At 34.1% G+C, this 15,316-nt stretch overlaps 1 protein-coding gene and 1 non-coding gene across 2 annotated transcripts in view; one reads left to right on the top strand and one right to left on the bottom strand.

Moving 5' to 3' along the window:
• The window catches only part of LOC129004328 (tRNA dimethylallyltransferase-like), a 169,664-nt gene that overhangs the window by 133,609 nt on the left and 20,739 nt on the right, over positions 1-15,316 (top strand). Inside the window, exon 5 of the mRNA XM_054432874.1 lies at positions 2,656-2,783. Coding sequence (XP_054288849.1) covers positions 2,656-2,783 — 128 coding nt within the window. The remainder of the gene's footprint in view (positions 1-2,655; positions 2,784-15,316) is intronic.
• Positions 3,139-3,209, bottom strand: Trnag-gcc (transfer RNA glycine (anticodon GCC)). Its single transcript has one exon. It is a non-coding gene; the product is annotated as a tRNA-Gly (tRNA).

The following is a 15,316-nucleotide window of genomic DNA, read 5'->3' as shown; positions in this document are numbered from 1 at the left end:
ATTTTAAGCAATGGCATAGATAAAACATACTCCCTTAGTAGATTTCTCAAATGTTCGCATCCACCTATGGATCAGCTGAAGACAATTTTATTGTGAGTTCTTTCCGGTGCACTGTAGAGGTCGTGTTTTGTTTACAATTTGTTTCTTGTTATTTCAACATTTAACCAAATAAAACACTGTAATCATAAGAACAACTTGTTAGTCATATAACCAAACAGTAAAGCACAATTCATTAAATTAACCCAAAAATAATGTAAACAAACTTTTGTCAATGCTACATTAATTAGTCACTGGCTGTCGCGTCGAATTTCAAAGTTTTTACAACTACGAAGAAACACATAAAAAATGCAAATAGTTCCAGTGGCTTGTTAGTAAAACCATTGACTATAAACCTCTACGTGGTGTATAGTCATTAGTCAATGTGTAGAGGTGTATAGTCAATGGTAAAACGAATTGAAGTTTTATATGTTGCTGATTAAATTACACTCTAGTTGATGATCCGTTTACCTTACGTTTTCAGCCACGTTATAAATGGACAGCAAGTATAACAATGAGAAAAACGCGCTCTTTCTTCACCAGCCAAACGACCCCCCAAAAACACACACAACATAGGATTGTGTTGGCGATTGGTGATCAACCTCTTGTATTTTCACAGCAAAGTACCGCTTCATATTTCTTCAGTAGAAGTCCACAGCCATCGTAATTATGGTTATTATAATTGTATTATTACAGTTGATGGATCTCCCTTGTCATTTATCCAGTAGTAAAACACAGGGTTAACGACCGCCGTTTTCTGACCTGCTGGGTATTTCGGGGCCAGAGAGAGAGGAAGTCTAAATTTATTGTCCGTTCAAACCGAGAGTCGATGACATTTCGCACGTTTGCTAAATTAGTCGATGATTTTATCGCTATTTCGGTTCATGACTTTACTCGGTATAGTTAAAACGTAATGTTGTTAGAAAGTGAGAAGTGTTTGAAACTATTTTGTTGGAAAACGTGAAATATAGTTGGTTTTTTTGCTGGGTAATGCAAAATAAATATATTTGCAGAAACTGCAGGTCGTACTGTTAATGTTTACATACTGTATCATATAAGTTTAAAATACCCCCGCCGCAGCAAACCTGCCGACTAAGCGAATTTCCATTTGTCTGAATTGATTTTCAGTTAAATATATTTTAATAACATTAGGTTTAACGAGTACCTAGGTTTGCTGCTGCAAGGAAACTAATAAAGTGTGTTTTTGAGTAAAATACTGATAGCTTAGTACAAAATAAATAAATTTGCCAAGTTTTATCAAAATATATTCATAAACAAGCAAACTACAACATTTGACATTATTCTCCATAAGAATAACATGGGAATTTTAAATTTAAAATTTTTTTAATTTCCTCCGTTACTAATTATCGAACAAAAATACTTTTATATACTAAATTATTTGTTTTTTTAAGCTCTTTAAAAAGGTCTAAAGAGAAATTGGGAAATTTTGTGTTTTGAGGGTCAAAAGTGAGAAAACCCAATTTTTACCCCATAAAACCCCCCGTAAAGCCCCGTTCCCATGGTCCGATCGTGCTGGTTTGCAAACTCATTCAAGTTTATCCCGCTTTACACCTTTAAACCAAATTTCATCAAAATCGGACAAAAATTACTCAAGTTATCGCGTTCACGGACGTATATATATATAAGTCTATATATATATATATATATATATATATATACATATATAAAAATTTGAACGAATAGTGTTTTTGGCCTCTGGGGACATCAAAATGAAAAAGTAAATCGGTCCCGGATCTAGGTCTTACCGTGCCACCTACGGTAATAGCTACTTCCCTATAGGGAAATTCGCTAATATGACGTCGACACACTGTATTAAAGGAGCGTGGTTTAGGATGTCTGAACGATAAGTGTTGACGTAGACTGTTTTGTTACTAAGACCAGCAGGTTCATTAGGCAGGAACAATTATTAAAAGCAAAAGCGCATTGATCAAGGTCAGTTGGGCTCTTTTTGAACCTTAAACACTTAGACTTTTCCCTGGATCAAACCAACAACCTCTAATTACGGGGGGCACGTCAGTTTTCGATATAAGGAATACCATATTGATATACAATTATTTGGACTTTTCCCTGGATCTAACCAACAATCTCGGATTACACCTATGTCCACTCAGGTAACAATCTATAATTCGTTTTTTTATATATAAGGAATAGCATCTTGACGGATAGATAGTGGCTAGGATGCCTAAACTTAAATCGTTGACTTGCACCCAGAAGCTATTAGGCATAGAATTTCAACCAAGAAAGTGTACTCTCGTCCTATTGGGAAATTTAAATCTTGTTTTCATATATTTATGTTGGTGACGTTTAGAGTGCAAGAAATTAAATGTACTGTAAATTTCTTAATGCCAGGCAAGGACGATTCAGAGAGAAAATTTTAAGAGGGGGTGGAGGAATGGGAGGTCTGGGGTACCGTTTAAAATGTCCAAAGAGGTTTGTGCAATCGCATAGGTCTGCAATATTTAATTATTAGTTATTATTCAAGAATTTTCAATATTTTTAAGGATTGGGGGGGAGGCTCTCCCCTTGGACCCGCCACTGATGTTTAGAAATGTTATCCAGGACTGGACCTCTGTAACTCACTATGACTGTTGTCCCTAGGATACCCTGGACAGTCGTCTGGACGCTAGGGTAGACAAGATGGTCACCCAGGGACTGGTAGAAGAGCTACAACAGTTCCACGACGAGTACAACAGACAGAGGATACAATCGGACGAAGGAGGTCCACGGTCAGTCTAATCTGCTGTACGTAGTAAGTAGCTATGAGTTCGCTGGAGGGTGGAGGTCATGATAACATAGACATAATACGAGACAAGGCATATCTTTTAACATTGTGCGTTGGATAAAAAACTTCAACACACAGATTGCTTGGGAAGTAATTAGGGAAGTAAAGTAGATTGGTTTGTTGTGATTGCATTAGAAAATGTACCGGTGAAAATGTACCGGTACTTGTCGATTAATAAAAGTTATTTTATTCTATTTTTTAATAGTAAAATAAACAAATTTAAATGTACAAATGAGTGGAAAAATATCCTGCCATCTCAATGACTTATAATATAAAATATCGGTTGGACAAAATGTATCTGCATCGGCCGGGAATCGAACCCGGGCCGCCCGCGTGGCAGGCGAGCATTCTACCACTGAACCACCGATGCTATGGGATAGTTGTTTTCAGTATACATGCATGGCAGAAGACGTTTATCTAGATGCAAGTTTGATATGCAACTGCAATAATGCATTTTGATTATTTTGAACAATTTTCAATCTCTATTCACGGCATTAGAATTCATTAGGATGAAGAACAAAGTACCACCAAAACCCGAGTGAATTCCCGAACGATTCAAGAAAGGGCCACTGGGTTCTAATACAGTATTCTCCTTCCTGAAATATTTTCACTCATTCGTTCGCTTAGTATGTGTCTACTCTGTGCTTATACTGTATTTAAATTCAGTTTGGGTAATACATTATCTTTAAAAAATGTATTCGTCGATATTGTTTTAATAATATGCTAAAAGTATTTACAAAAATTTATTTAATGATTAGGATGAATTTGCAGCAATCTAAATACTCTTGAATGGTTTTATTTCTTTTTTGTTACACCACATTTTTATGATAATTTAAAAATATATTGACCCTGCATGCATAGTGAGAAGTTACTTATTTATTTGTGTATTTGTTTCAAATTGTGCTCACTGAAGGTGCTGTCAGTATTTTGTATATCTTATATAATATTTTAGTACCAAATAGAATAACAAAATTTATCAATATCGTTAAATACATTGTTAAAGAGTTAATTTAAAGTCAAAAATGTTAATTAATTGAAGGCACATATACATTTAAGCTAGTGTGTACATTTTAACAATTTTATAAAAAAATGCAAATTCAATCCAGTTGCTAAAAAACTATTTAACATCAAATAAGTATGATTTATGCTACCGCACCATAATTATCGCGTGGATTTTCTACACGTCTGCTTATTTCCTGTTTGGACCTCAGAAAAAATTGAATTCACAGACCAAACGTTGCCGCCAGTAATTTGTCTGTCGAGATGAAGCTTTAATTGATTATCCTCACCAAACGAGGACTAACGTGTTAGCAAGCTGAAGCAGTCGTTAACCCAGCAGTCATAGTAGGTTGGGGTGCTCGTGAAATATAATAAAACTTATACAGGGGTTTCCGTAATTAAGTTCTTTAACTTTGGCGTTTCGTGGGTGAAAAAAATTTAAAACTATGCTCTTAAAAAAAAAAAAAAATTATGTAGATATTAAAAGATATTGACGATATATTTTTAAATTTTAGTAAGGTTTTCGGGTGTAAACTAGCTGCACAAATGTAGTTTGTAAGTAATGACGTGAAAAAAATGTGTGGCAATCTTAATTTGATCAACAATTAATAAAATATTGATTGTTTTATATAAATATTAAGTATATTTTCCATAAGCCTTCTGGTAGTCTGAGTGAAAACCAACATTACGTTAGAATCGGGGTGTCGTAGTCAATGACAAATCCACACCGATTATATCACATCAAACTCATCCTCTATTATTCAGCTTATATTATGCACCAGTATGGTGTTCAAAAGTAATGACAATTTGTACCGTGGAGTGTGGTTGAAGAATGAATCAGTCGTAGAATAAGTTACAAGCAGAAGGGGATATTTTGTCGACATAAGCTCACCTTAACGTAAATCGAATAAGAAACACTAAAACATTGTTCATATTTTCAATATATTAGTCTAGCAGTATCCGTTTTAAAATATGGTTGCGTGGATAAATCTTAGTATACACTTCGGATATGTATTGCTAAGTATTACACTGCGGTATAGAGAAGTAATATAAACAGCGGATATGTATTCCCAAGTATATATACGGTAGGGATATGTTAAGTATACGACTGCGGATAATACTATATGCAGAGTGGCGTGCGGCTATGCGTGAGGCGTTATAGGTCGTTTACCTGTGTTAAACACCTGTAATTGATGTTAGACAGTTCACTAGCGGCACTGTGATGTAGTAGAAGTTGAATGAACTGTTAGACAATTGTTTACAGTTTTACCTCTGACTTTGGTTGATGTAAGTAGATGTGGGTCTTGCATCCGGTTACATTCACTGCCCTGGAAAAAAACGCGGAAAAATAAATAGTGTGTAACGTGTTGTATTTGGTCAAAATAGTTAAAATTTGTAAAACAAGAAATACACAGTAGACATTAAGAAATTTGATATTACTGGACGTTAAAATTGTCTTCAAGGGTGGTCCGTACATCCATAGGACAGTTTGTTTAGTTTTTGATTGAATTAGTTCTGCTTTGTGGCTTTTAGGGTTTTTCAAAAAGAAACAGCGAAACTACTTTTTTAATTGAAGACGTAATATTTTGTATAGCAATCCTATTGGCTTTGACCTCTGTGTATAGTCAATGCTTTGACTAACATTTATATAAAAATAAAAATCCTCTAAAAGTAATATACCATTTTTTTACAAATTTGTCATTTTAGAATAGAATAGAATAGAATAGAATAGAATATATATTTATTTTCTCAAAGAACTTACAATACATTGTACATCTTTCACAATTATTGTACATTAATTTTCACTTGAAGTAAAACAAAAAAACAACTTGGTTATAATAAAAATAGACTTGAAATGAAATAAAAAGTCCGTTGTTCTCACCAGGCTGACAAAAGACAAGTTACAGTAATCTGAAGCACAAAAACAACCATACTGTATGTACAATAAAAGTGATTTTAAAATTTGAATTTGAGAAAATAATTAGGGCCTCATTAGGCAAAGCCTGTGGTTGAGGTTCCTTTACTTACAAAATTTAATGTATACACAGAGCGATCAGATAGATATAAAAACAATACTAGTAAAAAACACAAAGGTCTCATTCGAAATCTTAACCTAAAAACAATAAATGAGAAAGACAAATGATTATTCAAAACACCTGCCACATATGTTTGATTCTTATCTATCATGTTTGTTATCTCTGGTTTGATAACTCGAAACCACGCACTGCACTAGTGCCACCAGGCGGCTGTTAGCCCCAACCCAAGGGCCGTCATAGCACATTACATACAATGTATAGACCCTGAGTGGCATAGCCCGCCAAAGTGCGTCCTTAACTGCTAAAAATACAAAATAAGATTCTCATTTAAGATTCTAATTTAATAATATAAATAATTCATCAATATCTTCCAATTGTGAAAGCCATTTCTTTACCTTATTTAAAAACACTTTTTTGTTGTTTATTAACATTTGTACATTTTCAGGGAGTTTCTTAAAAAATTTTAGCACTATAAAACCAAATGTTTTTGTAAAAAAGGTGTTGTTGGGCTTGGACACTAAAAACTGGTTAGGATTTCTGAGCTTAAGTATATATTCATTTTCATTCCTGGGTATTTTTTTGTAAACTGAACAAAAGAGATTCAAAGCTTTAAAAACATACAAATATTTTAAAGGAAAGATTTTGTGCTGAGTGAAAAGAGGTTTTGAAGGTTCAAATCTATTTTTATATGAAATTAATCTCAAAGCATGTTTCTGTTGAATAAATAATGGTTTTGTATAAGAGTCATAAGTATTACCCCAGAAAACCAAGCCGTATTCTAGCCTACTTTGAATCAAAGCAAAATATAACATACGCAAAATTTGAGTATTACTTAGATTTCTTAAAAAATAAAAATATCTTATTGAATTGTTGACTTTGTCTTTGAGCTTTTTGATATGAACTTTCCAACAAAGTTCTGCATCTACATGAAGTCCCAAATACTTAATACTATCAGTCTGATCTACAGTAGCACAGTTTAACATGCAGGTTGTCTGTCTACTCAAGCAAAGTGTACATTTAAATGTAATAGGATCTGTAAAATTAAAGGGTTTTATGAGGCTAAAATTAATGTATTTGGTTTTCTCAGCACTCAGTAAAAGACGATTGACAGTGAACCACCATTTCAGTGCCTCAAGGTCTCCATTCATCGCATGTTGAACTGACTGCCAATCGCGTTCAGAGTAACATAAAGCTGTATCATCAGCAAAAGAGGTTAGCTTACCATTAAATTTACCTTCACAAAGATCATTAATAAATATAATAAATAATGTTGCCCCTAATACAGATCCTTGAGGCACCCCACTCTTAATAGTTCCCATTTCACTAAGAATAGAATTAATTCGAACACATTGTTTCCTGTCAGAAAGATAACTTTTAAACCACTCATGGGAAACACCTCTAACACCAATATTAAACAGCTTGTCCAGCAGAATGGTGTGGTCAACTGTGTCAAACGCTTTTTTTATGTCGAGGAAAAGCCCACTCACTTTTTTCCCCTCATTTACACCTTCATTAACATTTGTCATAAAATTTAGCAAAGCATGTTCAGTGTTCATAGCAGCTCTAAATCCAAATTGATTTCCACTAAAAAAATTTGTTTTATCTAAAAATACTAATAATTTGTTCTTCATAACTTTTTCATATATCTTTGAGAAACATGACAACAAAGATATCGGACGATAGTTACTACATTTCGACTTTGATCCACTCTTAAAAATTGGTATTATTACTGCATTTTTTAAATTTGTTGGAAAAACTCCAGTTGTTAAACTAAAATTAATGACAAATAAAAGAACATTAGTAATTTCCGGAAAAATTTCCTTTATCAAGCTTGCATTTATGCCATCAATTCCAGGAGATGTATTATTTTTTAATGTGTTAATTACAGCTAAAAGATCTGCAGGGAAAACAGGGTCAATGAACATTGTTTTAACTTGAAAAGAACTGGGGAACTTGTTTCTATACTCTAATAAACGTAGATCAACCTGAGATGTATGATCGTTCATTTTCAGATTTTCAACAATTTCTAAAAAAAAGTTATTAAATTCATTCGCAACTGCCAATGAATCATCAGTCAGTACACCATTTATTTCTAATCTAAGAGCGTCATCTTTTTTCTTTGACTGACCTGTTAACTCATTTACTATTTTCCACGTTTCCCTCGAATTACCACTGCATTTTTCAAACCTTTTTTTGTAGTAATCCTCTTTTAAATTCCTTATTTTATTTTGAAGATAATTCCTATATTTTTTGTAAAATCTTTTTAGATTTTCATTGTTTGGATGACACTTCATAAGCTTAAAAATATGATTTCTTTTTTTGATCTTAGAACATATAAAATCATTCATCCAAGGTTTTATTTTATTAAAAACTTGTTTGTTTGAATTTATTTCAACTTTACTTTGATCTAAAAAACTCTGTAACAAAACAAAAAAATTCTCAAACGCTATTGAAGCATTTATAGCTTCGTATACAGTAGTCCAATCGGCGTCAGCTAGCAGCTGTTTCAATCTCAAGTAGTCAGTACTATAGCGTGGCGCGGGGGAGGGAGGGGAACCTCCACTGCCCTCACCCGCCACACTGACCACAACTCTTATCAGACAGTGATCGCTGATATCAGCTTGGTCAACTGATGCTTCTACCAATACTTTGCTCTTTTCCTTAACTCTGGCAAAAACGTGATCTATACATGTTTCAGATTGTTCTGTGATACGTGTTGGCTCATTTACCAGACTTTCAAAACCATTACCTGCTAAAAATGTTTTATAAATATCAGTATTTCTACAATCGTCGAGTAAATTAATATTTAAGTCCCCTACTAAAAAGAAATTATTAAATGTATTAAAAACGTTATCCTTGTTACTGAAAATCATCCTAAGTTCATTATTAAATAAATCAATAGGATAAAAACTAAATCTGTATAAAGCTAATAAATAAAAATGTTGATCAAATATCCTGAAAGATACAAGCACAGCATCAGAAGTTTGTGATTCAAATTGATGATTATTAATATCCACTAACGAGTCTTTTAAATATACAACAATTCCTCCAGCACGGTAATCATCACTACATTTCACATACATTTTATAATTTGATATTTCATAAAGACCAGTTTCACTTGAATTTATCCATATCTCTGATAGAACAATTACATCTGGGGTATATGTGTGCGTTGATAATTCAGCTATAAACATATCAAAATTTTTTCTGAGACTCCTAATATTCTGGTGAATAAAGACTATTTTATTATTTGAAATTATTTCTTTAAAAAACTATATAACAATGAAATACTGAGCTTAAAATTTGTTTTTAATAATACATGAAGCAAACTAAAACATTTATAAAAAGTGGTCAGTTTAGTGAAAAATACAATACTTTAGATTGACTAGTTATAATGTTGGACATAATATTATAATCGGTTGCAAGTAAGAAAAACTATGTATAGTAAAGTTAAGAAGTGCTTCAAACAATTTTATCTAGGTCAGCCTGGCAAGTCACCTGTATAACAGTCGATCCGTCGTCCTTGCGCAGAAATATTTTCCCGCCGCGAACCCATAGGTGTCGAAAGTTCTTATCTTTCCTCACTTGCCTCGCCGCCCCTAGAAGTCGCCGCCTCGCCGGTGTCAGAGCTTCGTTGACGTACACTGCCTGGTCCATTGACATATTCATGTGTCTTGTAGAGAGATTCCTCTTCACACGTCGTTTTCTTAGGAACTCCTCTTTGTCCAGTCGCCGCACAAACTTGACTATAATCCCGGGTGGAGTGTTGTTAGGTCCAGGTTTGTTGCCCAAACGATGACAGGCGTCAATCATTGAATCATTCACCTCCATATCCAGGGCTCGACCGACTGCCTTCACAACTCCTATGACATCCTCATTAGGCTGCTGCGGAACACCGTGTATTTCTACTGCGTTAATTCTCGAGTATTGCTCCATTTCATCAACACGTTTTTCTAGATCAATAACCTTTTTGCTTAGTTGTTGATTCTCTGCTACGAGCATATCTATAGTTTGTAAACACTTATCTAATGACATCTTCTGTTCCTTAACATATTTAGTGTTCTCGTCAATTTTTTCACTTAGGAGTTCATTAGATTTATTTACATTTTGTTCGATAGATTTTTGATTTTCACCTATCTCAATAATCTTTTTCATAATGTCCTCAAGAGAAAGCTTACCTTCCTGGGCATCAGATTCAAATCTTAGACTCTTCCTTCTTGTATCTCCACATGGTTGACATCTCCAAACCATTCCTTCGGACGTGATACAGTCTACATCAGCCTTGCTCATCTTCAGACAGCTGCCGTGGAACTCACTCCCACAATCACAACACTGTAGCTTAATCACGTTCGCTTTTATCACTTTTAAACAAATATTACAGTTAACCATTTTAAAGAATCGCACAGTCTAGACACGCGAAAATATATCCCCGCCAATATCTCACAAAAAATACAGCATATACGAGTGTCTGGCACGTGTTGCGCGAAATTAATACTCCGCCAAACTCAAGAGACCGGAACACTATCGCTGAGGTCCTTCTTATCTGAGCGCTCGCTCATCACTACGATTTTGCATATCTAATGTCGATTAGTTAATGTAAATTTAATTTGGCACCAAAATCTTATTTTTACTGGATAGTAGTGAGTTTAAATTAAACAATTTTAAAAGTCCTCAAACTAGAATAATCTTGAACACAAATTTATTTTGTCTTGTTTTTTGTTCATGTACAGTGGATCTTGTGCCTCGATTCTTCCTAAGTATACCGTACGCATATACATTTACAAATTGTAAAAAAAGAAGATATCTTTATTATTTATTTAAGTGATGTTTTAAGGGACCTTAGTACACGTCATAAAATAAAATACAAGTTTGTAGCACTAACCCCATTATTTCATCGTTTCATCATTTGTTTCTGTATTTGCTTTGGCTTATTTTACTCAATTTCAAAACTGTATTTTTCGGATGTGTTAAATATTCTATTAATATTTCATCGACTGGCAGAACAAGCGAGCTATAATAGTAATAGTTAAGGCCTTGACTGTGGCGTTGAAATCTGTCGGTGTAAAATATAATAGCGGTAGCAACGAACCCGTCTGACCTTCGGTAAATTTTGGCAGTGATCGCAACCCGCGCTCGTGCCCGTGTGTGCGGGTGTGTGCGCTGGCAGCTGGAGAAATCCGGCATACGCTTACCATGAATATATTTCAAAAATCTACCTAACGTATGAAAAATATACCTAGGAAAAAATTGCTAAATAAAATACCTACGGAGTTTTCTTAAATGTTTAAAACATTTAAGAAATACACACAATACATTGTGTTATACACAATATGTATTGTGCGCCCTTAAATGCTAACTAAATAGTTATCGTGCATCACGTCGATGCAGGCGGATCCATGTATAAAAAAAAAAATAATACGAAGGCATAAAAGCTTTTTCAATAGTATACGATTTCTGTGAGAAAAATGTACTCTTTGGAAACCCAAATTTTGCTAACACAAATCGTCAACTAGGTCAGACCTCTCTTTGCGACGGAAAGGTAAAGTCAAAGGCCTAACAAATTTCATCGTGCATACCATTGTAATATTAATAATAATACTAGATAAAAAATCCCCCAAAGAACAATACAACAACTCTATTGGTTCACTATTTCCGGCGGGACTGTAAAGTCAAGGGCCTCCAAAGTTAGACGGGGACGCGGACATAATGTCTGACCGGTCATATATCGTGGTAATCCACTCGGCGGTCTTTGGACGCTTGCCCGAGATGTGGAGCTTTCAAGGTCTGGCGAGCTTTAAATTTAACTTTACTGCCACTACTTTGTAGTCGGACTTTTCCAACTGTCACCGTTTGTGTACACCCGCCTAAAATGTTTATGGTCGTCTTGAACACACTTCTTTGTTATTTTTATCTCTAATTTTTGTTTTGTAGTAGGGTTTGCACCAAAAACGTTCAAGGGTTACTGGGAATCTTTAACTTTACTTTTAGTGGACTTAAGTTATTTTAAACTCTAAAATGTATACTATTTGATATTTTAGAATAAAACTTGTGTTTCGTATTTATAAATAAACCCTTATTTCGTAGTATTGTTTTATTTTTATTTTCTATAATGTTGTAAAAGGTCGTTGTTATTTTTGAATGTTTTTCCCCTAAATTTTCATTAAATATTTTTTAATGTTTTTTATTTGGAAATTCGTTATTGTGTTTTGTTATGCTATTATTTTAAACTCAAAATCTTAATTTACATTGTGGTTTTTGTTACCTAAACAGTTTCGTTGTTAACAAATTGTCTCCTCTGCTCAAACTTTTGTATATTTTTGTTATTTTAAATGTATTTTTTGTTTATAAAGTTTTGTAGATTAAAAATAAAATATTTAGAACTTTTTTCAAATAAGAGATTTTTTTAAATATTTTAATGGCCAACAAATTATGATTGCAATAAATAAATAATGTATTTAATGTATACTAAAAAAACGGAATGAAGATTTTTTACTTTGTATTTTTAAATAAAGAATTAAAAAATAAGTAATTAGATTTTTAGTTGTAGGTAATTTTCAGCTCAAAACTTCAGCTAAATAGAGCGAATGGTTAAGGCCAACGAAATAGTCTAGAGTTATAAAATACTGCTTATTATTTTAAACACTATTTACAATTCTACCAAACTATAAAAACAACTTATTTTTTAAAGTCCTCGCCCTAAAAATATCGTTGAAAACTGGAAGATAAACTTAACTACAATTTTCGCACGCTATGAAAAGCTCATTCGGCTACTTGCATAAAATTATTTACGCCATGTCGATAGATATATGTCTACCTATCCAAAATCAATGATAAAACGAATTCTTAGAGATCGAATTACACGTACTTGTAGAATAACCCAAAGCATGCTACAGTAGACTATTGTTCAGGCTTATGGTAATGCAGAATCAATGAAGCCCTATAATAGGCTAGCGGCTAGACGGTATAATAGGATGCGGCTAACTTGATCGTAGTGTAATGCCATTTGAAGGAAACCTCTTGATCAGTAGGCCTACTCAAATGACTGCTAAATTTTTGGATTGGTGAGGGATTACTTGCATAATGTGAAATTGTTGCATACTTTGATGGTTTTTGTAGACATTAGACGAATTAATACTTTGTGTTTGTTGTAAGTGAGATGTGTTTAATTTGTTCGTGTTTTTGGATGGAGAGTGATTAATAATTCCTAAGCTACCGTGGAGATAAGTTAATATTTTATTTTGTTGTCATCGTGACCGATCAATATTTTGTTGCCATGGAGACAGAGGTATTTTCATGATGGTATAATATAGTGAATTCTGCTGGATTATTTATCAGAAAATGAGCTATTCGTTTGAGTAAAGTCATTTTTATGATCTTGAATACCATTAATTTTAACCTCAGTTCGGTGATATTTGTGTTTAAAAGTATCCTTATTCGACGAACGCCTCAGCCAGTCAGTTTCGCAGGAAGGATGACCCGCAGACTTGTATGTGCATTGCTGGTGACGTCACAACTTTACCGAGTACAGCGCAGGCGATATCGCGGCACTACGCAGAAGCGGTGACTGAACGTTTCTCCCGCCGATTTCCCGGCTTCCCCGAACATATTTGCAAGTTTGGCGGGCTTCCAGGTCCCAGCCAAGCCTGAATGTGAATTCGCCTTGTTAAATGAGGATCAACCCAATGAGTTTTTGCTTTTTGTGTGTTCGAATTGAAGATCTTTAGTTAGTTATCCAATGAGATAAATTTAAATTAAAACAATACCATTTGGATTGAGTGGTTGTAATGAAATTGTTTGGGTAGCAGAGTGGTTGTATACATGTTCAAAACTGAGGTCGTCGGTTCGATTATAACCTTTCATGGAGCTGTTAATTTAAATTCTATTCAACAAAGTTTACTTTGGATGACTGACTGACCATGGTTTGGACAGTTGTACAGTGTACAAAAAACCAGAAAATGCAAACGGTGTTAATAAGCACAAAAATAAGCATAAGTATATAAGTATCGACTTTGGATATTGCAAGTACCCTTCTTATCCCATTTGCTGGGAAAGCTGTTCCATTAGTTTAGTTTCTGGGATTGCTCTAGCAAGCATTTTTTTAGGTTTTAGTGGATAGACACCACAACGGTTTGATCCCAAGCGTGTTGTTTCTAGACCAAAACACTGTTTTCTCTAGGTAACAATTAATTATACCCTTAGTAATATGGGAGTGCCCCTGAACTTAATGTATTTTAAGATGCTATCAACCATTGGTTGACGTCACCTCAAGGATAGAGGTTTGAACGTTCCTCAACAAATTAACGAAAAAATGCCCGTGGTGTCGGAAATCACACATAAATTCACTGTAAACAGTACTCACACTCTTGAAAGGAACAAACTTGTTTTCGCCAATAGCCAAACATGAATGGTTCAACCTCTATACATAACAATGGGACCGGTGACTGTGCGCTGTAACTACACGACCCTAACTATCGGTAACTCAGTTAGCTGTAACTCAGACGCGGTTCGTGAAGTCTTTTGAAATTGAAATCAGCATGAAACACGCGTTCTCGAGTTATACGTCGTAAAATAGTGGAGCTGCGGTATGGCGGGCACCTCTCCCACATAAACAGGGGACGGCACTTGGAAACCGCACGATCAGAGTTATGTGTAGAGTGCATGCATGTGGAGGTGCTAAGATTGGCGAGGCGGTAGAGTAATGAGCTAGTGAACGACAAATAGTCTAGCATATTTTGTATGCAATCTTTGGAAAAACAAAAAGCTATTTAAGGAGCGTGATTTGTTTGTGTAAGGCAGATTATGTATGCTAAACGAGTGCAGAATTGGGTAAGAATGTTCGTGTTCCCTGGATACGTACAACAGTTGATTCTTTAGTTGAGTTATTAGGTTAGTATAATGTGCTTTGGTTACATTTTCAAACCATCAAAAAAGCAAGTGATTGGTTCAGGATTTAAGATTGAATTAGTTTTAATTAAAGTTTAATCTGGTTGATTTGACATACATCAAAGAAATTCCCTAAATACGCATAATCTTTATGAGTCAGCTAAATAATTTTAAATTAATTCCTTATGATATATGTATAGGGTTGTTTTTGGTTACTATTGGTTAGTGTTTGTTCAACAATATTTTCAATTTTGGGATTTCAACCAATTAAAGTTATAATATAAACAATAGTTTTCTCTGTTTTTTACCCGATAAAACATGTTTACGTTTTTTAACAATAATAAAATCACCTAATACAAATGCATACAAACCTTATATAATTGTTTTTGTTTGTTTTAACCATTAGTTAGATAATGTCCATCGAAAAGGATTTACTTCCACCATACAGTAAAAACAGCACTGTACAGATTTTCAAAAGGAATTTAAAGTAGACTTGTGTTATCCGAAATCAATGTTCTTACAAGTATGTTTCAACCTACGTTGCGAAATCACAGTTATG

The sequence above is a fragment of the Macrosteles quadrilineatus genome, unplaced genomic scaffold (genome assembly GCF_028750875.1).
Source record: "Macrosteles quadrilineatus isolate MER2022 unplaced genomic scaffold, UCM_ALF_1.0 Scaffold_9__3_contigs__length_116548681, whole genome shotgun sequence".
NCBI classification, from domain to species: domain Eukaryota; kingdom Metazoa; phylum Arthropoda; class Insecta; order Hemiptera; family Cicadellidae; genus Macrosteles; species Macrosteles quadrilineatus.
This window is presented reverse-complemented; position numbering and strand designations above follow the sequence as displayed.